This window comes from Lithobates pipiens, unplaced genomic scaffold (assembly GCF_037356315.1).
Source record: "Lithobates pipiens isolate NorthernLeopardFrog02 unplaced genomic scaffold, aLitPip1_a1.2 Scaffold_3, whole genome shotgun sequence".
Lineage (NCBI taxonomy): Eukaryota > Metazoa > Chordata > Amphibia > Anura > Ranidae > Lithobates > Lithobates pipiens.
The window spans coordinates 181,965,382-181,991,776 of NW_027507790.1; the positions used below are offsets into that span (position 1 = coordinate 181,965,382).

Genomic DNA, 26,395 nt, shown 5'->3' on the forward strand with positions numbered 1-26,395 from the left:
ATATTGCCAACAGTATTAGCAAAATTGCCATTCGATGCAACTCTAACATATATGATACAGAAGATGGTCAGAGACTGCAGACATGATACAGTAGATCAATGCAACCTCACCTGTGTCCAACAAATGCAGCCTGCTTGTGCCCAGCAGCCTCACCAGGGCCATCATATGCAGCCTCACCAGGGCCCAACAGCTTCACCAGTGCCTGTCATTTGCAGCCTGACTGTGCCCAGCAACCTCACCAGTGCCTGCTATATGCAGCCTGCCTGTGCCCAGGGAGTAGAGATCTCCATGTATCACGGAGCAGGGTTTGAACTGCCCGGGCCGCAGTAACAATGTCCCTCCTCCTGGGATCACGTCACACTGATTACACATTGTTACTATGGTCCAGACAATTCAGCTCCGTGACAATCTGAGATTGCGGCGAGGGGAGGAGAAGGGAGAGGAGGACTGGGGCGTGCCAGGGTGAAACTCCCGCAATGGGTGGCACCGGGGCAGACCCTGCCCCCTTTTGGTATCAGCTGAACTAAAAAAAAAGTTTTTCGGCCGATAATTTTTGTGCACCTCTAGTTACCATGGGCCTCTTCGCTGCTTCTCCGATTAATGCTCTCCTTGCCTGGCCATGTCGTGGTGGGTCTGCAGTTGTGCCATACTATTTCCATTTTCAGATGATGAATTAAACAGTGCTTCACGAGATATTCAAAGCATGGAATATTTTTTTATAACCTAACCCTGCTTTAAACGTCTCCACAACTTTATCCCAGACCTGTCTGGTGTGTTCCTTGGCCTTCATGATGCTGTTTGTTCACTAAGGTCCTCTAACAAACCTCTGAGGGCTTCACAGAACAGCTGCATTATATACTGAGATTAAAACACACATGTGGACTATCAATTAATTAGGTTAGGGGTATTATAGTAAATGGTTTAATACAAATGCACAAAGTTTTCAGATATTTCTTAAAAAAAAAAAAAAAAAAGGCGGAATCATTTTTCCTTTCACTTCACAATTATGTGCCACTTTGTATTGATCTAGCACATAAAATTCCAATAAAATACATTAACGTTTTTGGTTAGAACATGACAAAATGTGGAAAACGTCAAGGGCTGATTGAGTATGACTATTTCAAGGCACTGCATGTAAACACAAGAACAAAAATATATTGCAGATTACTAATCTTTATACCAGGGTTCGACTAATCCCAGGCGCGTCATGGGGCCTGGGCTATTGTCAGCCCATTCCCAGGCGGGATTAATTCCTATTGCCTGATGCAGCGTAGTGGCATCTATTGACCTCTTCCCAGAACCCAGCTCCCTGCGCACGCTCTGAGATCCTTTGGACACAGCTGATGACAGATCGATGTAAAGGGCCAATCACAGTGACCCTTAACTATGTGATCAGCTGTGTCCAATCACAGTCGATCACATTGTAAACAGACTTTATCGGCAGTGCTTTCCTCATGCAATGTCACAGGGTGAGGAAAGAAGAGCCTGTCTGTAACTGGCAATTCTGACACATTTACACCGATTATCAGTGCTGCCCATCGGTGCACATCCGTGAAGAAAAATGACAGAAAATTCAGAAAAAGTTTATTTTTAAAAGTTTGTTTTTTGGTTTGTTTAGTAAAAAATAAAAACCCAAGTGGTGATTAAATACCACCAAAACAAAGCTCTGTCTCAAAAAAAAAAAAAAAAATTTCATTTGGATACAGCATTGCATGACCATGCTGAAAGCTATAAATTGGTCTGGGTTAGGAAAGAGGTGAAAGTGTCGGCAAGTGGTATAAATACATATAAAAACAAACCCAAAAAAACAAGGAGGTCGAGGTGGCGCGCACAGGACAGGGCCCAGGAGCGCGCAGGGCACTCAGGGCAGGGCCCAGGAGCGCGCAGGGCCGCCGCTCCCCCCTCTGTTTTCAAAAAGGTATATGCCAGGCAGCGCTGTCACTTGTAAATACAGAAGCGCACAATTTTTTTGTACTCACCGTAAAATCCTTTTCTCTCTAATTCACCGACCGACACAGCTCCTCTCTTAGCCATTGGGTTGTTATGCCCATTACTAGGAGAATACTAGGCATTAGTTGTAATACAACACTCAGAACTCTTTAGTTCTGCCGAGGGGGCGGTCCCTTGGGCAACAACCCTCCAGCCTGCCATGCAGTCATCAGTATATCAACAAGCAGTATAATGTAAAGAGAAAAAGGAGGGGTGGGTGATGTGTCAGTCAGTGAATTACAGAGAAAAGGATTTTACAGCGAGTACAAAAAATGCTATTCTCTTATATTCACCGACCAACAAAGCTCCTCTTAGCCATTGGGACATCCCCAAGCAGTGCCAAACGAGGGGTGGGAAAACAGCATAGAAACTTCATCCACCATGGCAAGTGGGAACTAGTGAAACTTTACCCACAAAAAACAACAGTGTGTGGAGAAATCCACCACAAAACCAGGATACCCTCAACAGGAGTGACTACCCACAACCGCACCAAAAACTGAGGAATGTAATGCAACAGCACATTAACTTAACGGTACTGCGTTTTTATAAAAAAAAAGAAATATATATATATATATATTGCATATTCAATTGCAACTATACGGCCGTCTGCAAAACAGGCATCAGGCGATGCACTAAAGCCTACCTTGTAGAACTTGGTAAACGTGTGGACAGAACCAGGTCGCCGCTTTACACACCTGCTCGACAGACACTTGGTGTCGGAAGGCCCACCTGGAAATGGTGGCCGACGAGACCGCCATGCCTTTCTTTGGACCAGCCACTGAAACAAACAATGAGTCTGACTTCCAAAAGGGAGCAGTGACAGACAAATACACCTTAGAGCCCCGAATCACGTCCAGACCGTGAAGGGCCACCTCCTTAGGGTGTTTCGGGTTAGGACACAGATGGTAACACAATGTCCTCATTGATATGAAAAGCCGAGACCACTTTTGGCAGAAAAGACGGTTGCGGATGCAACACCACCTTATCCTTGTGGCTAACCAGATAAGGGACTTGCAGGACAAAGCCGCCAGTTCCGAAACCCTCCTGGCCAATGTGATGGCCACTAGAAAGGCCACTTTCTGGGAAAGTCAACAGGGGAACCTCCCTGAGATTTTCAAACGGCGGTTTTTGAAGCGCCGATAACACCAGGTTCAAATCCCTCGGGGGTAACGGTGGACGCAATGAAGGGACTACATGTCCCACCCCCTGAACAAAGGTACTCACTAATGAAATGAGACGCCAGGGGTCGCTGAAAAAAATAAAAAGACAGCCAAGGCTGAAATTTGCCCCTTAATGGTGCCAATTTCTGGTCTACTCCTTGCCGAAGAAACAGCAGGATCCTGGATATGGAAAAGGAGTGCGAATGCCATCCTTTCTCCCCTCACATGGAGATGTAGACCTTCCAGGTACGATGATATATCTTCCGAGAAGAAGATTTCCGCGCCCTCAAAATAGGTGGGATCACCGAGTCCGATAGACCCCGGTTCCTCAACACCTGGCTCTCAATAGCCATGCCATTAAAGCCAGCGATGGTAAAGCAGGATGGAGAATAGGACCTTGAGACAGAAGGCCCTCTCGCAATGGCAGTTGCCATGGGGCGTCCGCCACCAGGCACTCTAGGTCTGCGTACTAGGGATGCTGAGGCCAATCTGGGGCAATCAGTATTACTGAGATCTAATCAACTTCCACTCTGCAAAGCAGACGTGGTAACAGTTTTAGTGGAGGAAAGGCGTAAATCAGCTGGTACTGATCCCACAGAGCCACCAGCGTGTCTGCCCATGGATCTCTTGTCCTGGACACAAATCTCGGCACCTTTCGTTTGAGACGGGAGGCCAGAAGATCCACGTCTGGTGTACCCCACCTCAGGCACAGTAGCCCGAATACCTCCGGATGCAACGCCCATTCTGCTGGGTCCAGCATCTGGTGACTCAGATAGTCCGCCTTCCAGTCCGCCTGCCAGTTCTCCACTCCCAGGATGTAAATGGCCGACAGGGCCGGTACGTGTCGCTCTGCCCACCGAAGTATGTGAGCGACCTCCCGAGCAGCGGCTGAGCTTCTCGTTCCCCCTTGGTGATTGATGTATGCCACAGCCGTGGCATTGTCGGACTGGATCCTGATTGGACACCCCTGAAGTCTCATTGACCATGTGGAATGGCACAGCCTGATCGTTCTTAGCTCAAGCAGATTGATCGGCAACTTGGATTCTTCCGCCAACCAGAGGCCTTGAGCCAACTGAACCCCCATCACTCCACCCCAGCCGGATAGGCTGGCGTCCATTGTGATCACTGTCCACTTCAGAGGTAGGAACGACTTCCTGGATTGAATCACCGGGGACCTCAGCCACCAGATCAGTGAATCTCTGACTGACTGGCTTACCTGGATCTGTCGATCCAGGGACAACTGAGATTTGTCCCATTTTGTCAAAATCTCCTTCTGCAGGACTCTGGTGTGGAACTGGACATATGGTACTGCCTCGAAGGAGGCCACCATGAGCCCCAGGACTCGCATGCAGAAGCGGCGCGACGACCACTTGCGGTTCATCAGCAGTTTTACCACGGATCTGAGAGTCTGCAGTTTGTCTGAAGGGAGAAACACTCTCGCTTCCCTGGAGTCCAGCAGCAAGCCCAAGTACTCCAGATGCTCATATGGAATTACGCTATATGGTCATCTCCATCCTTTTCAATTTTACCGGTTGAAACTTGACTCCTGTGAAAAATCGCATCCTATGTTGTCAGCTGACACTTCTAAGCTCTATTGACTCACAGAGCCTAGGTTCTTTTGGGTCTGAGCTATCTGGTAAGCTCACATCTTTATAGGTGGTGGTACTGTCACCATATATTGCTTGGTGTCCCGAGAAACGCCCAAATCAAACCACGAGGGATTTTTGCATGTTGGACTTTTCCACAAAGACTTTTTTGCACGTTTTAAATTTATGTTGTAATAATTTGTTTTTTGTGCAAGTTCACTACTAGCCTATTCTAGGTTTATATATGTGAGATGTTAATGTCTGCACTAGTCACATTCTTTTTATCTTTTAAATTTGATACAAAAATGGCCAGTGCAAGAAATTTGTATCTTTGAATTTGATATTGCATTATTTTTTGTATCTTTTACATTTGATACCACGCTAGTATTTGTCACCAATTTTATTATATAAATATTTCTTTGCACTTTTCCAAGTTAGGTGGTCTTGGCACTTTCCAGCCAGACCATCATATTTAGCGCTACACTTTATATACCAATTTACTCCAGATGCTGGGTCGGTACAATCGCCGACTTCTTTAGGTTCAACAGCCATCCAAATTCTTGCAGGGTCTGCATGGTGATGGCCACATTCTCCTCTGAGGCGGAAGATGCCCTCAGGAGGAGATCGTTTAGGTATCCCATGTTGCCGCAGCAAAGCCAAAACTGGAGCCAATACCTTGGTAAAGACTCGGGGGGCTGATGCCAGACTAAAAGGGAGAGCCACAAACTGGTAGTGGGCTTCCCCGACTGCAAATCGCAGAAACTTTTGATGTCAAAGGCATATGGGTATGTGCAGGTAGGCATCCTGGATGTCTAAGGACGCCAGGGAATCCCCTTGATGGAGTGCAGCGACTACTGAGTGTGAAAGTGCAGAGGTTCAGAATGGAATCAGTTCAAAGTGATTGAGGGCTTTTAGGTCCAAGATTGTAGTTCCCAAGAAGGAAGGGGTACGTACAAACAGATTTGAGAAGAATCCCTGGAAAAATTAGATTCCGGAACCAGTACAACCACTCCGCGACTCAGCAGGTCCCTTACTGCCCCCAAGAGGGCCTCCCGGCAAGCCGGGGATACGGGTATGTTGAAGGGGAAGAATCTGGCGGCCAAGAGAGAAACTATCTTGTAGCCAGAAGAAATCAGACTGCAGACCCATTGGTGGAATAGCCAAGAGGACCATCGGGCTGCAAACTCCCGAAGGCGACCCCCCACCCGAGACATGGGTGGGGGCAAACCTTCACGCAGTAGCACTTTTGTTCACAGGTTTGTTAGGCTTGCGGTTCCAGGGACATTTTTGTCCTTCCGTGATCGTCCTGAGGACATTTAGCCGAAGCTTCGGGCAAGCGAAAAAGCAGATTGTGACCGGAAAAAGAGGGCCCTTGCCTACGGCGTGGCACCTTAGCCCTTCTGGCCTGTGGGAGTAGGGTACTCTTACCACCAGTGGCATTTTTATTAATGTCATCCAAAGAGGCTCCAAAAGAGCCGGTCGCCAAGAAAGGGAAGACCAGTCAGGGATTTTTTGGATGTCTGGTCAGCAGACCAGCATTTTAACCAAATCGGGCGCCTCAGCACCACTGCTGACACTGAAGCCCTGGATAACAGAGGAAGAGTATCCAGGGCCAGGTCACAAACGTACTTAAGGCCTTGCACTAGTTGGTCTGCTAGTTCCATGCAGATAGAAGAAGCCTGTTGCTCTCCCAATTCGCGGTGCAACAGTTTTGCCCACTCAGTGTCTGCGACACAAGTGCGGATGCCAGTACTGGTCGCACGGCTGACCCCACAACCGTAAACAAGGAACGAGCCACTGCCTTGGCCTTCCTGTCCGTGGGATCCTTAAATGCAGGAGCCCCCTTTACCGGGATTGTAGTTACTTTATTTAACCTGGATACTGGGGGGGTCCACAACCGGAGGAGCCAACCATTTCTTGAGAAGGCTTTCCTCAAAAGGGTAACGCACCGCCATGGATTTTGGGACTGAAAAGGTCCATTGCAGTTAACCCCATTCCTTGTAAATGAACTTGTCAAAATAAGCCAGATACGGGAACATCTTAGGTGAACGTGCTGGCTTTCGGGACCCAAAGGGGACAGTTGCAACAGCAGAGGGATCTGCTGGCTCCTGAATCTCCAGGGTATCACGCACAGCTGTGATAAGTGCTCCAACAAGTGCTTTGTCGCGCCCGGGCCCGAACTGGGACTCATCCTCACTGTCCTAACGGTCCTGGTCAGCGTCATCTGACAAGACAGAGCAGGGGTCACCAGCCTCAGTAGGACCCGTGTCTGCGTCAGAGCTCTCCCCAGGGGATGGGGGGGGGGGGGCAGGGGCCGCTTTTTTTAACCCTTTTTACCATGCGCAGCCTTCATCTTGGCAACGAATTGAGGACCACTGTCGGGGTGTCCATGGGCACTGCGCAGTCCTCAGGCGACCCGGTTGCAATTGCATGGATTTCAGGGGAAAGGAATAACAGTTTGCAAAGCCATGCTGACCCTACCCTGTCTGTCACCCGAAGGGGACTTAGGACAGCGACAGTCCCACCCTCCTTACTGCCGCTGGCTGAGGGGCTCTTTCTCACTGGACTCACCACCCTGAAGAGTTCTGCGCTATTCAGCAGGTAGTGCCTTTAGTCCCTATTGGCACCCAGGTGCAGAGCAAACAGTGCTGTGTCGGTGGAAGCTGCAAATGGTGCTAAAACCGCTCTGAAGGGTGCTCAGGTTTCAAGAAAATGGCCACCCAGCGACCACAAGGACATAAAACACAGGGAAAATGGCTGTGAAAACACCACATGCTGTCGCTAGAGGACACTAAAAGTGTCCAGGCTTCAAGAAAATGGTCGCCGGTGTCCTGTATAGGAAATCACCAGGAAAATGGCCACTGAAGCCCAGGAGAGCATGCTGCCCTTGCCCACACCTAAAATGGCCTCCGAAAGCAGCTCCATGAGGTACAGGGAGAAATCAATGGCGGTGAGCTCAGCGCTGTGCAGGACATCAGCATGGCCTCACAGACACCTTCCAGCACAACCCACCCCCCCACCCAGGTGAGAGCTCCCCCGGAGAGCCCCTGCATAGACACACACCGCTCAGCAGCCACATGCAGCATCCCCCACAGGGAGGGGGGATTGAAGATAGGGACAGGGAGAGAAGAGAGGGAGGTGAGGGACCCCCGAATCAACCTCCCACGGAATGCCCAGCCGCTGAGCCCCACCGAGGCAGGGAGAGCTGTACTTACCAGTCCTGAAGAGCTGGGAGACATTCCATCACAGACCCACTCACTGATCAGTACAGGGTGGCTGCTGGCCCGGCATACTGTGACGCAGACATATGTATGCCCCGGAGCATAAAAGCTGGAGCTGAGGTTTCTTCGTGGCCTGCCTAGCGCGTAGCTGCGGCCTACACACGCTTGATGGCCGGACTGGGAAGACTACAAGGATAAGAGCCTGTCACCCAGGCTATTGATAGTAGATCACAGGATCAATCATCCTGCACAAAAAGTCACACTTTTGTAGAATAAAAGCATGGACCGATGGGCCCGCAGGGTTCCTAGGTCATTCTTCACTAGGCAAAATAAAACGGATGACTGCATGGCAGGCTGGAGGGTTGTTGCCCAAGGGTCCGCCCCCTGCACGGAACTAAAGAGTTCCGAGTGTTGTATTACAACTAATGCCTAGTATTCTCCTAGTAATGGGCATAACAACCCAATGGCTAAAAGGAGCTTTTTCGGTCGGTGAATATAAGAGAAATGCCCTAATTCTAGTTCACGGGGGTGATAAGAGCACACGCCTGTGGGTGGCTGCAAAGGGGAGCACAGGGGACAGTGCGCCTTGCCACAGGCACTGGGAAGAGCAGCAGTCCTGGTGGCAGTGTCTGTTCTCCATGGGACTGCAGTGTGCCGGCCTGATCCCCTCCTCCTCCTGCCGAGTGGCGTGTGGGTGCATGGCGACAGCTCCAGCGGCTTCTCCAGTCCGGGTTCCAGAAGCTCAGTGCTGGTCTGGATCTAGGGCAGCTGGTCGCACATCTCATCTTCTCCTTTCTTTGGGATTTGAAGAGGGCGGCCCCGCCCCTGCCTGCCGGGGATAAAACCGGGGAAAGTCTTGGTCCGGGGACTGTCCCTGGAAATAGGGGACATCTGGTCACCCTACTGTGTAGGTAAACAAACACAGGGCTCTCTTCTGACAGCAATTGCATAATAATCAACAGCGCATTGCTTAATAAAATCTGCACACTGTAAAACATGTTAGGCATACATTTAACCCCTTGATCGCCCTAGATGTTCTCCCCTTCCCTACCAGTGTCATTAGTGCAGTGACAGCGCAGATTTTCTAGCACTGATCACTGTATTAGTGTCACTGGTTCCCAAAAAGTGTCAATTAGGTGTCCAATTTGTCCGCCCTAATAACACAGTCCTGCTATAAGTCGCTGATCCCGACATTACTAGTAAAAAATAAAAATTCCATAAATCTATCCTATAGTTTGTAGACGGTATAACTTTTGCACAAACCAATATATGCTGCTTGAGATTTTTTTTAAAGAAAAATATGTAGCAGAATACATATTGGCCTAAATTGATAAAGAAATTTGATTTTTTTTTTACATTTTCTTTTATTGGATATGTTTTATAGTAGAAAGTAAAAAAGAAAAAGAAAAAAAATAAATGTTTTTTTTGTTTATAAACATAAAATAAAAACCGCAGATGTGATCAAATATCACCAAAAGAAAGCTCTATAAGGGATTGCCATATTACAAAAAATAGCCTGGTCATGAAGACGTTAAAACCTTTGGGGGCTGAAGTGGTTAAAGAAAAACAAAAAAACTGGCTCCTAATTTTTTTAGCTGGCTCCTAGATTCAAAGCAAATTTGTCAAGCATGCTTTATATTGCATATACTGGTTGCATTCGCTTATTCTGACTTTTTGCTCTCTCTTTCAACTGATGATACTGTCAGTAAGACACTTCCACCGCAACCCTAGGCTTCTTGCTCCCGATTTGAACTACAGGCTGACCTGCCAATGGTGAACCTACATCGACAGAAGGAGCCTAAAGCCTCGTACACACGATCGGATTTTTCACAGACAAAACGTCAGACATTTGTATGAAGGGCATTGTTCATGAACTAGTCTTGCATACAAATGGCAATTGTCAGCCAACAAACACGAACGTAGTGATGTACTACGTGGCATTTTAGCTCTTTAGCACCACCCTTTGAACATCTTCCGCTAATGTTGTGTTTGGTGAGAATTGATTCAGAGTATACGTGTTTTTACTTTGGACTTTTGTCTTCGGAAAATCTGACAGTTGTCCAATGGAGCATACAAGCGGTCGGATTTTAGGCCAACAGTCTGTCAACACACAATTCCTATCGGAAAATCCGAGAGTATGGATGAGGCTTAAGGGTCCATTCACATGGCCATGCCATGCCATTTAGCTGGGAAAGAAGTAGATTCCCTGCTGAATCGGAGCAGAGTGGGACAGATGTCACTAGGACATCCTTGCCAGTTCATTTTTTGTCTGCATTTTGACAGCATATGTTGGCAGACCTGTGATGGCTTTACGGGCAGCTGGATGTAAACAGACTTTCCTTCAATTACATCACGCTACCTCTGATCTGTTTCTTTTAGGTCCCTCCTAGTACCCCCAGAGCAAGCAGCTTGCAATGGGGGCACCCAATCAGGCTCGCTTCTGAGCCACAGCTCTGTCTATCCATTCACTCACACAGCCGCTGCTTGGCCCCACCCCCTCTCACCTCATCGGTTCACTAGCTGTGATTGAAAGCAACAGGAGCCAATGGCTGCCTTAGCCAATGAGGAGGGGGGAGTCCCAAAGAGCAGTTTGTAACAATCAGCTGATTTACAATCTGTTCGTAAGGCTTAATGTAAACGGGATGTTTTACAACCTCTGCTGAGTGATTTAACTTGACAGATAATAACCGACTTTTAAAAATGTCCGTTTTGCCACGTTTACCTGCCACTTTGGGTTTAGAAGCATTTTTTTTTTTTTTTAAATAGTCAAAAATTAAAAATGCCTGGGGCATCGGCGGTAAATCGTTATTTTTGCAGAGTTTTTCAGCCACTAGAGGGCCACTTTTAACACCTGTTATCAGCCGAAACGACCCACAAAGGGCCACTGCAGCAGTGCTTTGCTGGCGGTGCTGCCCATTCATTTCAATGGGCAGGGGCTTTTTACACCGCTCCATCACCACTCCAAAGATGCTGCGCTGGCAGGACATTAAAAAAACTCCTGCAAGCATCGCCTTCATGTGAAAGCACTCGGGCTTTCACGAGGAGACCGCAGGAGAGCCGTTTTCAGGAGCTATTTTTAGCCCAAAAGCGCCTGAAAAACACCTCAGTGTGAAAGGGGTCTAAACAATAAGCGAGTTACGGCGTTTACAAGCTGTTACAGGCATTTGGCATTTCAAATGTCTCTGAACATCCGTCATGAATACATTTATTTTTTTGCTTTTCAAAAAATGCTTCTAAACTCAACTGCCTGGAAACTAATATAAACCCGTGTACATGTACTGATAGAGGAGAGTACAGGGGCAGCTGAAAAAACAAACACCAAACTTCTCCTAAATGTCCATTTACCAGCAGCAGTGTACATGAGGCCTAATTGTCCATTACGGGCAGCGACTGCCTGGTAAACACATGGTCGCAGTTTCCTGAATCCAGCTAGTCTCGGGCAGGCGGTGACATCATGGCTCCTTTTATGAATTACTGGGATGCTGCCCGCCCGGGACTGTGTCACTCACTGGGGGACTTTGGAGGAGAACTTGTAGAAATGGACAGAGGTGGTAACCAGGGGAGCCTCCTGGAGGACCGTGCCTGACTGCCCTGCACCCGAGCCAGCAATGGAGGGGGGCAGTGACAGGCAGCTCCAGCTCACCCCCCCCCCCCCCCCTTTACCTTAAAGTATTTACTCTGCGGACAGTGGTCTGTTCCCAGCATTTTCCCTTACATCAGAGTCTGAGGGATTTCCCCTTATAGTGCAAAGGGGAACTCTGTGGACAATGATGTAAAGGGCAATGCTGCAGACCCCCATGTAAGTATAAAATAAAGTGGGAACTCTGCAGACCCCGAGATAAAGGGGGATTCTGCAGGCTCTGGTGACCACCTTACATCAGAGTTCACCTATACATTGAAGTCCACAGCATTCCTTCTTACATCAAAGTCCCAAAGCTCACCCTTACACTGTAAAGGGGAACTCTGTATTGAGTTCTATTACTCTGCCCTTCATATAAATGGAGAAATAGGGGGTGAGCCATCTCTTATGGCCACAGCACATTACTAATCACACTAGTTATGTGTTTGTAGCTTGAATATTAATATTTGCACTGAAAACTCATTCTGGAGAACTTTGAACTGTCAGATAATTGTGATGTGTCAGTAAGTTTCACTTTGGGAGGTTTGCAATCCGGGTCCCTCTCTCACACACACAAGGACAGTCAGGCGGGGGTCCCTCTCTCACACACACAAGGACAGTCAGGCGGGGGTCCCTCTCTCACACACACAAGGACAGTCAGGCGGGGGTCCCTCTCTCACACACACAAGGACAGTCAGGCGGGGGTCCCTCTTTCACACACACAAGGACAGTCAGGCGGGGGTCCCTCTTTCACACACACAAGGACAGTCAGGCGGGGGTCCCTCTCTCACACACACAAGGACAGTCAGGCGGGGGTCCCTCTCTCACACACACAAGGACAGTCAGGCGGGGGTCCCTCTCTCACACACACACAAGGACAGTCAGGCGGGGGTCCCTCTCATACACACACACAAGGACAGTCAGGCGGGGGTCCCTCTCATACACACACAAGGACAGTCAGGCGGGGGTCCCTCTCTCACACACACAAGGACAGTCAGGCGGGGGTCCCTCTCATACAAGGACTGTCAGGCGGGGTCCCTCTCATACAAGGACTGTCAGGCGGGGTCCCTCTCATACAAGGACTGTCAGGCGGGGTCCCTCTCATACAAGGACTGTCAGGCGGGGTCCCTCTCATACAAGGACTGTCAGGCGGGGCCCCTCTCATACAAGGACTGTCAGGTGGGTCCCTCTCATACAAGCACTGTCAGGTGGGTCCCTCTCATACAAGCACTGTCAGGTGGGTCCCTCTCATACAAGCACTGTCAGGTGGGTCCCTCTCATACAAGCACTGTCAGGTGGGTCCCTCTCATACAAGGACTCTCAGGTGGGTCCCTCTCATACAAGGACTCTCAGGTGGGTCCCTCTCATACAAGGACTGTCAGGTGGGTCCCTCATACAAAGACTGACAGACCTGGGTGGGCGGGGATATGAGGCGGTCGGGCGCAGTACACAATGTATACAGATCACATTCATTATCCTCCCGCCCACTCCACTCACCGCTTCACCACGCCAGTCTTGATCTTTATTTGCCTGAGCCGCGGATCAGCCATCTTACCGGAGGAGAGAACACAAAGACACACAACACGCAGCTATCAGAGATCACGGAGAGTGCGCAGTACGGGCACAGTCACTGCAGGGCGGAAGGAGAGGAGAATGCGTGATAGTCTGCGTACGTTCTGCGCATGCGTACCCTGCTCTGCGTCCTGGATACAGCGTATGTATGGAGGAGGCGGGAAAGGAGAGTGCGTACGCTCACGTTGAGGGCATGATCCATGACTGTGCGCTATGGGTGCGCGTTCATGTGTGTGTCAGAGCGTTAGGATAGTGTACTGTTGACAACGTTACAAGATACAGGTGCTCCTCCTAGGTGTGGCTCCTGACAGTTATTAAAGTGCAGGTTTGTGACTTGTACCCACATGTAGGACTATAAAAAGCCTTGCCTGTAGGTACAGTGAATGTGTCCGAAATGTGTGGTGTTCAGGGGTAGTCATGCTGGAAGCAGCTGTGACATCACTGGTGTTTGCACTCTGATTGTATGGCACCCTGTGCCATGACTGTGGCCCCCACGCCTGTGTGCAAGAGTGACATCATCACAGCCTGGCCATTTAAATGGTTGGATGAGCACAAACCCAAAGAAGGTGACAGTGCGCTGCCGGGGGGCTTTGTCCCTTTCATGACTAAGCCTATTTCTGACATTTGGTGTTTACAAGTTAAAATCTGTGTTTTTTGCTAGAAAACTACTTAGAACCCCCAAACATTATATATTATTATTATGTTGTATTATTTTTTTTTTAGCAGAGAATCTAGAGAATAAAATGGCAATTGCTGCAATATTTTATGTCACATGGTATTTGTTCAGTGGTGTTTTAAACGCAAGTTTTCGGGAAAAGGGACACTTTCATGAATTAAAAAAAAAAAAAACAGTAAAGTTAGCCCAGTTTTTTTTATATAATGTGAAAGATGATGTTACGCTGAGTAAATAGATACCAAACATGTCACGCTTTATAATTGCATGCACTGCTCTAATTGCTCTCGCTCTGAAGATCACGGTGATACCTCACATGTGTGATTTGAACACCATTTACATATGCGGGCGCGACTTCCGTATGCGTTTTCTTTGCTGTGCGAACTCGCGGGGACGAGTGCGCTTTAAAAAAAAATTCTTTCCTTATTTATTTTAAAATTCTTAAATTGTGTTTAAAAAAAAAACAAAAAACATTTTTGATCACTTTTATTGCTTTCACAAGGAATGTAAACATCCCTTGTGACAGTAATAGGTGGTGATATGTAATCTTTATGGAGGGTCTAAAAGGACCCCGATCCCTCCTTTGCACTTCAAAGTATTCAGATCGCCGTTTTTGACAATTCTGAATACTGTATGTTTTTTTTAAAACCAGCGCCATTGGCAGTCGAGTAAACAGGAAGTGAAGTCGTGACATCGCTTCCGTGTTTACAATCAGGAGACCGGAACAAGGCCGTTTCCAGCTTTGTTCCGTTTCCAGCTTTGTTCCAGTCTGTCACTAGGCGCCGGAAGAGCTGGTTCATCAATCGGGTCTCCCGGTGGGACAGGAGGCCCATTCAGAGCTGTGGAAGGGGGGGGGGGTCGTCCCCTCTCGCTCCTCCGGGATAACAGCCAAGTGGCTTTTAGCCGCATTGGTTGTTATCCCTGGAAAGCCAATCGCCCGCTCTAAACAACGGTAGGGGGGTGATGCCTGCAGCTGCGGGCATCATCCCAGTATAACCCCCGAAGCCGAGGCCGCACATCTGCGTACGCCTGGCGTGAAGGGGTTAAATCTGTCATAATGTTCTAGTATGCAATGTATACTGGCCACTTTTATAACATATGCAGCGGCAGGGTGGCACTGGATCACATACATGATCCAAAACTTCCAGGTCTGGGGCACACACGTGTGCTGTCGGCGACACGCGCCTGCTGTGATTAAACATCACAATGTCTGCCGACACCCACCAATCATCCAGCACAGAGGCAGATCGCTGTTCTGTCAGTAGGGAAGGTATTAATCCTGTGGTCCTGTAAAGCAGCACTGGCTAGACACGCAGTTAACGCTTTGATTGCCCCTGATGTTTATCTCCTTCCAAGCCAGTGTCATTAATACAGTGACAGTGCATATTTTTAGCACTAATCACTATTATTGTCACTGGTCCCCAAAAAGTGTCAGTGTCCGACTGTTCGCCGCAAAATCGCAGTCCCGCTATAAGTCACTGATCGTGCTGCCATTACTAATAAAATGTAAATAGAAATATCCCATAGTTTGTAGATGCAATAACTTTTGTGCAAACCAATCAATATATAAGCTTATTGGGATTTTTTTTTACCAAAAATATATAGCTGAATACTTATTGGCCTAAATTGATGAAGTCATTTTTTTCACTTTTGTTGATATGTTTTATAATAAAATGTAAAAAAATATATACATTTTTTTTTTTTTCAAAATTGTCAGTCTTTTTTTGTTTATAGCGGAAAAAACTTTTGGGTAGAACTCTGCTTTCAGGGAAAAATGTTTTAGGCTTTAGGACCACTTTAATCAATTGACCTCCGGAAGCTTTACCCCCTTCATGACAAGGTTATTTGCGCAGTAATGCGATGCTGTACCCAAATAACATTTATGTCCTTTTTTCCCCACAAATAGAGCTTTCTTTTGGTGGTGTTTGATCACTTCTGCATTTTTTTTTTTTTGCACTATAAACAAAAAAGACTGATAATTTTGAAAAAAATATATATTTATATTTTTTTCCTTAAGGCTATAAAACATATCCAATAAAAAAAGTAAAGTTTTTTTATTGAAAACAATAAACACATTTAAAAGGAAAAAAAATAAAAAAATAAAATTTCTTCATAAATTTAGGGCAATAAGCATATATTGATTGGTTTGCACAAAAGTTAGTGTCTACAAACTATGGGATATATTTATGGATTTTTTATTTATTTTTTACTAGTAATGGCGGCAATCAGTGACTTATAGTGGGACTGCGATATTGCTGCAGACAAATTGGACACTAACTGACACTGACATCTGAATAACTGACATACAAAAAAGTGTGATAGGTAGTCCGAAAACTAGATGCATAAATGAAGGCCACTAGAAAGCCCAAATATTCCTTGGATTCAGGGTCCCTCCCTATGGCATGTGGTATCCCCATACTAGGGTGGAGTAGCAGAATGAGTTTTGGGGTGTAATTCTAAGCATGCCTATGATGTCTGATAGAAATATCTTAATTGACAACTTTTTTTCCAAATACAGTGTGACATAAAATATTGCAGAAACCACAATTTTTTCTCTAGGGTCTCTGCTAATATATATATATATATATATATATATATATATATATATATATATATATATATATATATATAAAATGTTTGGAGGTTCTTAGTAATTTTCTATAAAAAAATACAGATTTTAACTTGTAAGCAACAAGTGTCAGAAAAAGGTTTAGTCTTTAAATGGTTAAACTGCCCTCATTTATAGACCTATGTTCATTTCTGTGATCTAACAACAAAATGTTACTTTATTTATAGTTATCTCCGACCGCCTGGATTGTTTTTTGTCAGCTGTCAGAAGTAAGCAGAGAACTCTCTTCACTTGTTACTTGGATACGGGAAATGCTGTTTTAAGATCGGGAGGGGGTAGAATTTAGATTCTTTAACGATTAATCGTGCAGCTCGTCTCTCATCCAACCAGAGAATGTCATTAAAATAAAGACTTTTATTGAATGTGAGTGTTCAGTGTACCAGAGGGGAGGTTGCTGCAGCAGCAGCACCCAGAACAGGACAGTGCTGACAGGGGTTGAGCGAAAAACAGAAAATTGTATCATACTTACCGTAATTTTCCTTTCCTGGTGCCAATCCATGACAACATACCTGTGATAGAGCTCCGCCTTCAGGACTAGTGAATAGCATAAATTAAAGGACATTGTCCCTCCCCCAACATCCTTTGTCATATAGAATACCGAGGGTGGGAGCATATGCTGCCATGGATTGGCACCAGGAAAGGAAAATGATGGTAACTATGATACAATTTTCAGTTTTCCTGGTGCCTCCATGGCCGCATACCTGTGATAAATAACTAGCTCACACGGGTGGGTTTAATGCTTTAATGAAAACATTTTTAATCAGATATAGACATAGCAGCACGAAGTGCTCTTCTCCCGAACTCTACGGTCGTAAGAGCTCTGGGATCAACACGATAGTGTTTAAGGAATGTGTGTCGCGAAGACTATTTCTCTAATCATCTTCCAGGACGGCACACCTGAGAGATGACTGGTCCACCTGACAGGAAACACAATCAACAACAAGTTTAAAAGTTCCCACCCCTCCCTCAGACCCTCAGTTCTTGATTGTGTTTCCCACAGGATGGCAGCGAAACCAAGTTTCTCCTTTTTTTTTTTTTTCTGAGGGGTCTGGGACCCCGTTTTTCTCTAAACAGGATTATTTTTCCTGGGACTCAGACAGACAGGGTCTGTGATGGTCTCGTGTAACCCCCAGGGACACCTGGGGGGGATAGGGTAATCCTCACTTAAGGTCTTTCCTCAGGAAAGCCTTGTTTTCAGCCGCAGGGGACAGGGGAGTTGTCCTAATCGTGCTGCTCCCCATATTGTGTTTGTGCCTTACCTAGAACTGGGTTCGTTGGTGGAGGCGGTGAGCTGCATCTTTCCAAGCAGTGCTGAACGCGGATGGCGTGCGTTCCAGCACTACTGCGCATGTCCGGAAGTTCGTCGAAAGACACGTCACTTCCGGGCATCGAGTTTCCGGATAGAGGAGATCTCGCTGGGTCTGGACGCCGGCGTGCGTTCCAGCATCACTGCGCAAGACCGGAAGTCCGGCAGGAGGGCCCGACTTCATTTCCGGGCGACAAGCCTCCAAAAAATGGCGCCAATCAGCGGTCATTTAAACGGCAGAGGGTGCAGTGGAAAGCACCCAGGCAGCATTTCTGGTGAAGCGCTTCATGCATTGCAGCATCTCCAAGACAAACAAGGGGAACGCTCAAGACAGCACCTGATCCAGCGATCCTGCAGGGCAGCTAAATCGCTATGGAAGTGGAAGGTCCGTCTGAGCAAACAGCCATTGAGGTCGCCACAGGGGGTGAGTGATCCAGCTGTGTTTTGTAGGGGCAGGGTACTCTGAGGCAGACCCCCCTTGCCCCTTTAGGACATGAGTAGCTAATTGTTTATTTTTTACTGTTTCCCGGGACTGAAGGCTCTACCCAGGGGTCAGCCTGTAGGTCTAAAGGAAAGGCTACTTCGAAGTCCAGGCGTCGTGGTTATTGTAATTCTAAATTAGGACAAGACCACAGCAAGCCTTTCTGCGATAGATGCATCTTTAAGCTCGCAGGCAAGGAGACCGCCCAGGTTGTGAAAGAATGTAGGGCCTTACAGTCAGAGATGTTAGCCACCCTCCAGTCTTTCCAAACTACTCTATTGAAGAGTCAGGATGAGGGTCCTTCTGGGAGAGAGACCCCTCATTCACAGGAAAACTTTTCCACATCTTATACGGAAAGTTCCCAGGGCCAGGTCTCCCTGTTGTCTGAGGTGGAGGAAGGTCAGGTCCCAGATTTTAGTACTGGGGAGGAAGATTCAAACCAGGATAGCCAGGGGGAGGCTAAGCCTAGGGGACTCTTGTTCTCGACTGAGGACATGGAAGGCCTATTAAAGGCCATTTATACCTCAGAAGATATCCAGGTCCCCTCTGCACAGGATAGGGTGTATAGGGGCCTAGGAAGGTTACAGGCCAGAACCTTTCCCATCCACCAGTCTCTGAAGGATATAGTCCTCAGAGAATGGAAGGAACCTGAACGTAAGCTTCTCAAACTGAAAGCTTGGAAGAGAAGGTGTCCCTTTAAGGAGGAGGAGGAGAAATTTTTTAAAACTCCTCGTTTGGATGCAGCCCTAGCACAGGTGTCTAAGAGGTCTGATTTATCCTTCGAAGACTCTGGAAACATCCAGGATCAGATGGATAAAAAGTCTGAGACATTACTCAAAAGGGCCTGGGAGGCGAATGGCGCCGGCCCTAGCCTCCGCCTGTGTAGCCAGAAATGCAGACGCCTGGCTTGACAGATTGATGGATCACGTCTCCCGGGGTAAGGAGACTAAAGAAATTGTAGACTCGCTGGAGGTAATCAGTCGAGCGGTAGCGTATGTGGCAGATGCAGCGGTGGAGACTGTTAGGACCACAGCTAAGTCAGCAGCACTTCTAAACTCCACCAGGAGGGCCCTATGGGTAAAGACCTGGGATGGAGATTTCACTTCCAAGTCTCGCTTATGCGGCATTCCCTTTGAGGGTTCCCTGTTGTTTGGGTCAGGGCTAGATCATATCCTGTCCCGGTCTACTGAAAAAGGAAAGAAGTTCCCTGTGAGGCCCAAGAGGGAAAGGGGTAAGAGATTTTTTTCGAGGCCCCCACTCAAAGACTCATAAGGGGAAAGTTGAACAGAGGAAGAAGTGGAACCTTGGAAAGGGGAAAGAAAAAAGTGCAATTCTTTTTTCCAGTTCCGGAGCCTCTCCGAAAGAAGGTCTTCCCCCACAGAATTTTCTTATTACCTTTCTTCCCAGGGACCCAGCCAGGGCAGAGGGGTTACTGGGAAATTTAAAGGAGCTGGCAGAGCAAGGGGTTATTGCTCCAGTACCAACCAGCCAGTTGTCCCAGGGTTTTTTACTCACACGTATTTGTTGTTCCAAAACCCTCAGGCAGATTTCGGTTAATAATACATTTGAGAGGACTCAACCGTTACTTACTTCCCAAGAGGTTCAGAATGGAGAGTATTTATTCAGTAAGAAAACATCTTCAGGCAGGAGTCTTATGGTCACTCTGGACCTGAAGGACGCATATCTATGCGTACCCATTGCTCCCGAACACCAGAAGTACCTACGCTTCGCAGTATGCATACAGCAGAAGGTACAACACTGGCAGTTCAGAGCTCTTCCCTTTGGGCTGGAGGCAAGCCCAAGGGTATTCACAAAGGGGATGGCCGAAGTCGTAGCATACCTACACCTGCAGGGGATAGGGTTAATACCCTACCTGGACGACTTGCTGATCTACAGTGTGGATGAGAGGCAAGCGGTGATAGACAGAGATATCATGTTAGAGACTCTGGAGACCTTGGGCTGGATGGTCAGTCGGGAGAAGTCCTCACTGACGCCATCTCAATCCAAACTATACCTAGGCTACCTGATAGACTCGCAGGCACAGAGGGTATTCCTACCAATAGAAAAGGTAGTGAAGGTCCAGAATGCGGTTGTCACCCTTCTCGAAAGAGGAGAAGCCTCTCTGAGATATGAGTCTGCTGGGTCTCATGACCGCCTGCATACCGGCAGTAACCTGGGCACAACTACTTTCTCGGCAGCTTCAGGCCTTCCTAATTGCCTCATGGGGAGGAAAAAGAGAAACATTGGAGAGGTGAGTGTCCCTCACAGAGGAGGTCTCTCTCTCTCTGCAGTGGTGGCTCGACCCACACAATCTGTTGAAAGGTCGCCCCTGGTCCCAGGTAGACCCATTGGTCTTGACCACGGACGCCAGCGCTTGGGGGGCTCATCTGGGAGACCGATATACCCAGGGGTCCTGGAACTGCAGCCAAGCCAGGGAATCCTCCAATTTCAGGGAGCTTCTGGCAGTAGGCAAAGCCCTAGACTATTTCCAACAGCAGCTGCAGGACAGAGAGGTTCAGGTCCTCTCAGACAACCTGGTCACGGTTGCATACCTAAACCACCAAGGAGGGACAAGGTTGGGCAAACTGAGGGAGTTAGCACAACAGATCCTTGGGGAAGCAGAAAGGAAGGTCCTTTCACTGTCAGCGATTCATATAAAAGGCTCACTCAATCTGCAGGCAGATTTCCTAAGCAGACAGCCCATCCTTCAGGGAGAATGGGGATTGAGCAAAGGAATCTTCTTCCTGGTGTGCAGACATTTTGGCAAGCCAGAAATAGATTTGTTCGCTCCTCGGAGGAATGCGAAGGTCCGCAGGTTTTTCTCCCTTTACAAGGATCAAGAAGCAGAAGGGATAGACGCTCTTGTACAGGGGTGGGATTTCAGGCTAGCTTATGCCTTTCCCCCACTGGTACTCCTTCCCAGAGTTCTACTGAAGTTAACCTACTCAAGGACAGACCTGGTGCTGATAGCACCCTGGTGGCCCAAGAGGGTTTGGTTTCCCACCATTCAGAGTCTCTCGGTAGCTCCCCCGCTGCATCTGCCGGTGCAACGAGGTCTGCTCAGTCAGGTTCCAGTCTTTCACCCCGAACCGGGACGTCTCTCTCTGACAGCATAGCTATTGAGAGGGAAATACTCCGTGACAGGGGCTGTTCGGAGAGAGTAATAGACACTCTTCTCCTCAGTAGGAAAGGCGTCACCAGAAAAATGTATGCAGTCTAAGGAGGGGGCTCTCCAGATGATACCTACCATCCTAGACTTTCTTCAAGAGGGGGTGGACCAGGATTTGGCAGTCAGCACCCTCAAAGTCCAGGTGGCAGCCCTGTCCGTGTTTTTTGACAGGGAGCTAGGACAAGAACCACTGATAAAAAGATTTTTTGTTGGCCAGGGAAAGGGTAGTCCCAGTCAGGTCGGTCAGTTGCCCTCCATGGGACCTGTCCCTGGTATTAGATGCCCTAACAAAGGGGCCTTTTGAGCCAGTGGCTCAAATTTCTGTTAGACTTTTATCATTTAAGTTGGCCTTCCTTCTGGCTATCACTACGGCCAGAAGGGTGGGTGATATACAGGCTCTTTTGATTAAAGAGCCGTTTTTGCGTATCCTAGAGGATAGGGTAATCCTCACTCAGGATCCTCTTTATTTGCCAAAAGTGGCTTCGCTATTTCACAGAACACAGGAGATTATTCTCCCGTCCTTTTGCCAGAATCCCAAGAATAAGGAAGAGGAAAGGTTCCATTTCTTAGATGTCATGCGCTGTCTCCTAGTCTATTTAGAAAGGGTGAGAGACTTTAGGAGGTCCAGTCACTTACTGATCACCTTCTCAGGGAAGAGAAAGGGTCTACAAGCCTCTAAGGCAACGATGGCTAGATGGGTCAGACAAACCATATCTATTGCTTATAGGCAGGCAGGTAAACCAGTGCCAGCCCGCCTTAAGGCGCATTCAACCAGATCCCTGGCGACCTCCTGGGCAGAAAGGGCAGGCGCCTCAATCGACCAGATCTGCAGAGCAGCAACATGGACGAGCCATAGGACATTTCTGAGGCACTACAGAGTGGAGCTGTTGTCCCCTCAGGATTTGGCATTTGGCAGGAAGGTCCTACAAGCGGTTGTCCCGCCCTAAAGGTAGGCCTGAACTTCTTGCTTATCCTCTCAGGTGTGCCGTCCTGGAAGATGATTAGAGAAAATGACCAGTTACACTTACCGGTAACGGCTTTTCTAGGAAATCTTCCAGGATGGCAGGCCTACTTCCCTAGCCTTGTTTTATTGGTGTGGTATATTCATTCCTCACAGAATGTTCCCTCTGACACCGGTGTGGGCTTTTCTTTACCATAACTGAGGGTCTGAGGGAGGGGTGGGAACTTTTAAACTTGTTGTTGATTGTGTTTCCTGTCAGGTGGACCAGTCATCTCTCAGGTGTGCCGTCCTGGAAGATTTCCTAGAAAAGCCGTTACCGGTAAGTGTAACTGGTAATTTTCCAAAGAAACATTAGCCCTCGCTGCCCAAGAAGCTGATACTGCTCTTGTTGAATGAGCATTCACCTGAGCTGCAGTTTCCAAGTTCTTCACCCTGTATGCTTTCTGAATTAGTTTGACAACCCAGGATGCCAAGGTTCTGGTAGAAGCTTCCTTTCCTCTATTTTTGCCCCATGGGATGATGAGTAATCTTTCAGAATTCCTGAAACTTGCTGTGGCTTCCAAGTAGGCCCTGAGGACTTTGGATATGTCCAACTCGTGATAGGAGTTTGATTCTGAGTCCATAAAAACTGGTAATGCCCATGGTTCTGACAGGTTTGCCGTTGAGGTGACCTTAGGCATAAACCCTCTGAGAGGGCGAAGTTCTACCCTATCTGGAAAAAATTATGTATGTTCAATCCGATGCCCAGGGAGTGGAGTTCCGAAATCCCCCTGCCAGATGTAATGGCCAACAGAAAAGTTGTTTTAAAATTAAATTCCAAATTGAGACTTCTTCAACCAGCACAAACGATTGAGTAGATAGAACTTCCAATACTAAAGGAAGATCCCACTTTGGGAAGGAACGTCTGGATGGAGGACGCATCTTCAATACTCCCCTGAGGAATGAAACCACTAGAGGGTCTTCTGCCCACTTGATGTTGGTTGCTACATAAATTGGGTCTTCTGCCCACTTGATGTTGGTTGCTACATAAATTGGGGACACTTGTACCTTGACAGGTATTGCTGCCCCTTGATGCTGCAGGGACACCAAAAATTGGTTTAAGGCCAGTGCTTTCTGTGGGGAGGCTGGTAACTGTGTTTCTTTGAAGGACGTGTGAGGAGGCTGCTGAGAGAAAGCCCAAAAGTGACCATACCGGATCGTTGATAGGACCCATGGGTCTTGACACTTGGAGGCCCAGATGGGGAAAAAGCTTTTTAACCAGGCCCCCACTGGGGGGCGTCTCCGCCCCTTTGACGTCAAAAAGACTTTGTCCCCTCCTGGGGAGCAGTGAGGGATTTGTTCTTTCTGGCTCCCAAAAAAGAAGTCTGGGTGCCTCTCCACAATTTCTTGTTGTCCCTAAAGGGGCAAGACTGTCTGAAGTCTCTAGAATTTGATTGCCGGAATCATGATGAATAGGCCTTTGTTCTCCAGACCTTCCTGTCCTGAGGAAGTAAGCCAGATTTTCCCCCTGTTACTCTGGAGATTGCTTTGTCGAGTTTCTCGCCAAACAAAGATTTTCCATTGAAGGAATCTTGCACCAATTCTGCTTTGATGCTAGATCGGCTGTCCAAGGTTTTAGCCATGAGGTCTGCTTTGCCATAACAGAGTGCAACATTAATTTGGCTGAACATCGGATTGTGTCAAATGCAGCTTCTCCTACAAAATCCACCGCCAACTTAAAGAGGGATTCCACCTACAAAAAAAATATTAAAAGCCAGCAGCTATAAATACTACAGCTGCTGACTTTTAATAAATGGACACTCACCTGTCCAGGGTTCCAGCGATGCCAGCAGCCGAGGTCGATCGATCGCTCGGCCCTCGGCTGCTGCCACCACCATTCTAGGTGAGGGAATCAGGAAGTGAAGCGAATCGGCTTCACTTCCCGGTTCCCTACTGCGCATGCGCGAGTCGCGCAGCGCAATAGGTATTCTCCGCGCTGTCTTTGAGACCCGTGTGTGTCCCAGCAGACAGCGCGGCAGGACAGGAAATGGCGTAGACTCCCACGGGAGTCTATGCCTGGAAGTGGGTGTAAATACCTGTCTTTGACAGGTATCTCCACCCCCCTCCCCCCTGAAAGGTGCCAATTGTGACACCGGGGGGGGGGAGGGTTCCAATCAGCAGAGGTTCCACTTTAGGGTGGAATCCCGCTTTAAGCTTGATTATGTCATCTTTAGGAACGTCTTGGTGCAGGGCTGTCTCAATATTTTCCGTCCAAGACCTGATGGCATTGGAAACAGATGTCAGCGCAATGGCTGGTGCGCAAGCCGTCCCTGCCGCTAGTTAGCTCCGCTTGAGGTCTAGGTCAATACGTCTATCTAGGGGATCCTTGAAAGACATTCACTCCTCCATTGTCAGTGTTACATTTTTTGCCAGACGCATTACAGCCGCATCAACTACTGGCTTTGAGCTTGAGGACTAAGTATCTAAAATTGCCAGAGGATACAGTTTGGTTAAACGGGCTAGAGAAAACTTCTTGTCAGTTTTGTTCCACTCATCCTCTATGATCTCCCTGATCTCCTCCATTAATGGGAAGAAGATCTGCTTTCTCTTGAGGAATGGGAAATAGGTTTTTGATTTTGATTTTTGAGGAGGTTCTTCCAGGTCTTCCCAGGTAATGGCGCTCCTCACTGCTTGTACAAAGGGCTGAACCAGGGAGAAATTGAAACCGTATGGTTCAGTATCATCTGAAGACTCCATGGATGAATCTGCTGGTGTAGTTTGTTTAGCTGTTTTCCCTGACGGAGGCAAAGGAGTACTAACAGCTGATGGACCCGGTATGCCAGGGTCTACATCCAACACTTGTGCAGCTTGTGAAACCGGGTGAGCAGGAATCATGGCCGTCAATTCAGAGAGTCTCTCATGGTTTGCTTAACAACCACCTGTTGGCCTTCTAAATCCCGGTTAGCTGTGTAATCCCTGAGACAGTCTCTGCAGACAAGCTTATCAGGGAGTGGAACCGCGCCACAGGCCCAGCATTTTTTCCTTGATGCTTGTGGTGGAGGCGGAGGCAAATGATGACATCTATAGGATCCTGATCTTCTGGAAGATTTATGATGAGAAGAGCGTAACTTCCGCTCAGGACTATCATCATTGTCATGGCGGCTTCAGGATTTTCTGGACCGATTTGAAGGAACAGGGCTGAAACAAACCAAGTTTATCAGTGGTGCACTTTTTTTTTTTTTTAATACTCACATACAGGTGGTCCACATACCTATTGGATACAAGAGGATCCTGGCTATGAGACGAATGGTTCATGGTGAATTATGGGCAGGAGGATCAGCTGAGGAAATATGGAAAACATAAAAAAAAATCATAATGGCAGTGAGATTTAAAGGTGAGACATACCTGTTTGTTGAAATGCTTTTGAGCTGCAGGGCACACACTGGTTATGAGGCGTTGCCCTGAACTCACAAAGGCACCAAATTTTTATTGGGAGAGAGTGTGGGAACACTCCAATAATTAATTAAATAAATTAAAACCTGAAATCAATTAAATTTAGTAGCCCTTACCGGCAACAACTACTGTGTTGGGCAGACCGGGAATAAAAGTCTTAAAGGGGACAAACTTTACTTTGGTCTGAACACCTCACTAATTTTTCTCCTATTTATTTTTCTTAAAGAAAAAAATACTTGTCAGTATATATAAATACTGTCAATAGCTGATCCTCCTGCTGTCTCCACCAACATTCGTTCGTTCTTGAATTTATCAGCAGATCCTCAGTCTTATCAGCGCTAATAGCGGCACAAGAACAGGGACTGCGCACGGGAGAGGCTTAACCCGGCAGACGTTGCCAACTTCAGAGGTATGGACATACTGCTGCTCTTCACCAGTCAAGAGGTATGAGGAGAAAAAGGAGAATGTTGAGGAAGGGACAATGTCCTTTAATTTATGCTATTCACTAGTCCTGAAGGCGGAGTAGAGGCGGAGCTCTATCACAGGTATGCTGCCATGGAGGCACCAGGATTTTTTTTTATAGTTGAACGAAAGAAA

The 26,395-nt window shown here is 47.5% G+C and overlaps 1 protein-coding gene across 1 annotated transcript in view; it reads right to left on the bottom strand.

Annotated features, from left to right (window-relative positions):
* Positions 1 to 13,239, bottom strand: part of TBCA (tubulin folding cofactor A) — a 91,918-nt gene extending 78,679 nt beyond the window's left edge. The window contains exon 1 of the mRNA XM_077462587.1: positions 13,073 to 13,239. Coding sequence (XP_077318713.1) covers positions 13,073 to 13,125 — 53 coding nt within the window. The 5' untranslated portion in view covers positions 13,126 to 13,239. The remainder of the gene's footprint in view (positions 1 to 13,072) is intronic.
* Between the last annotated feature and the right edge of the window lie 13,156 nt (positions 13,240 to 26,395).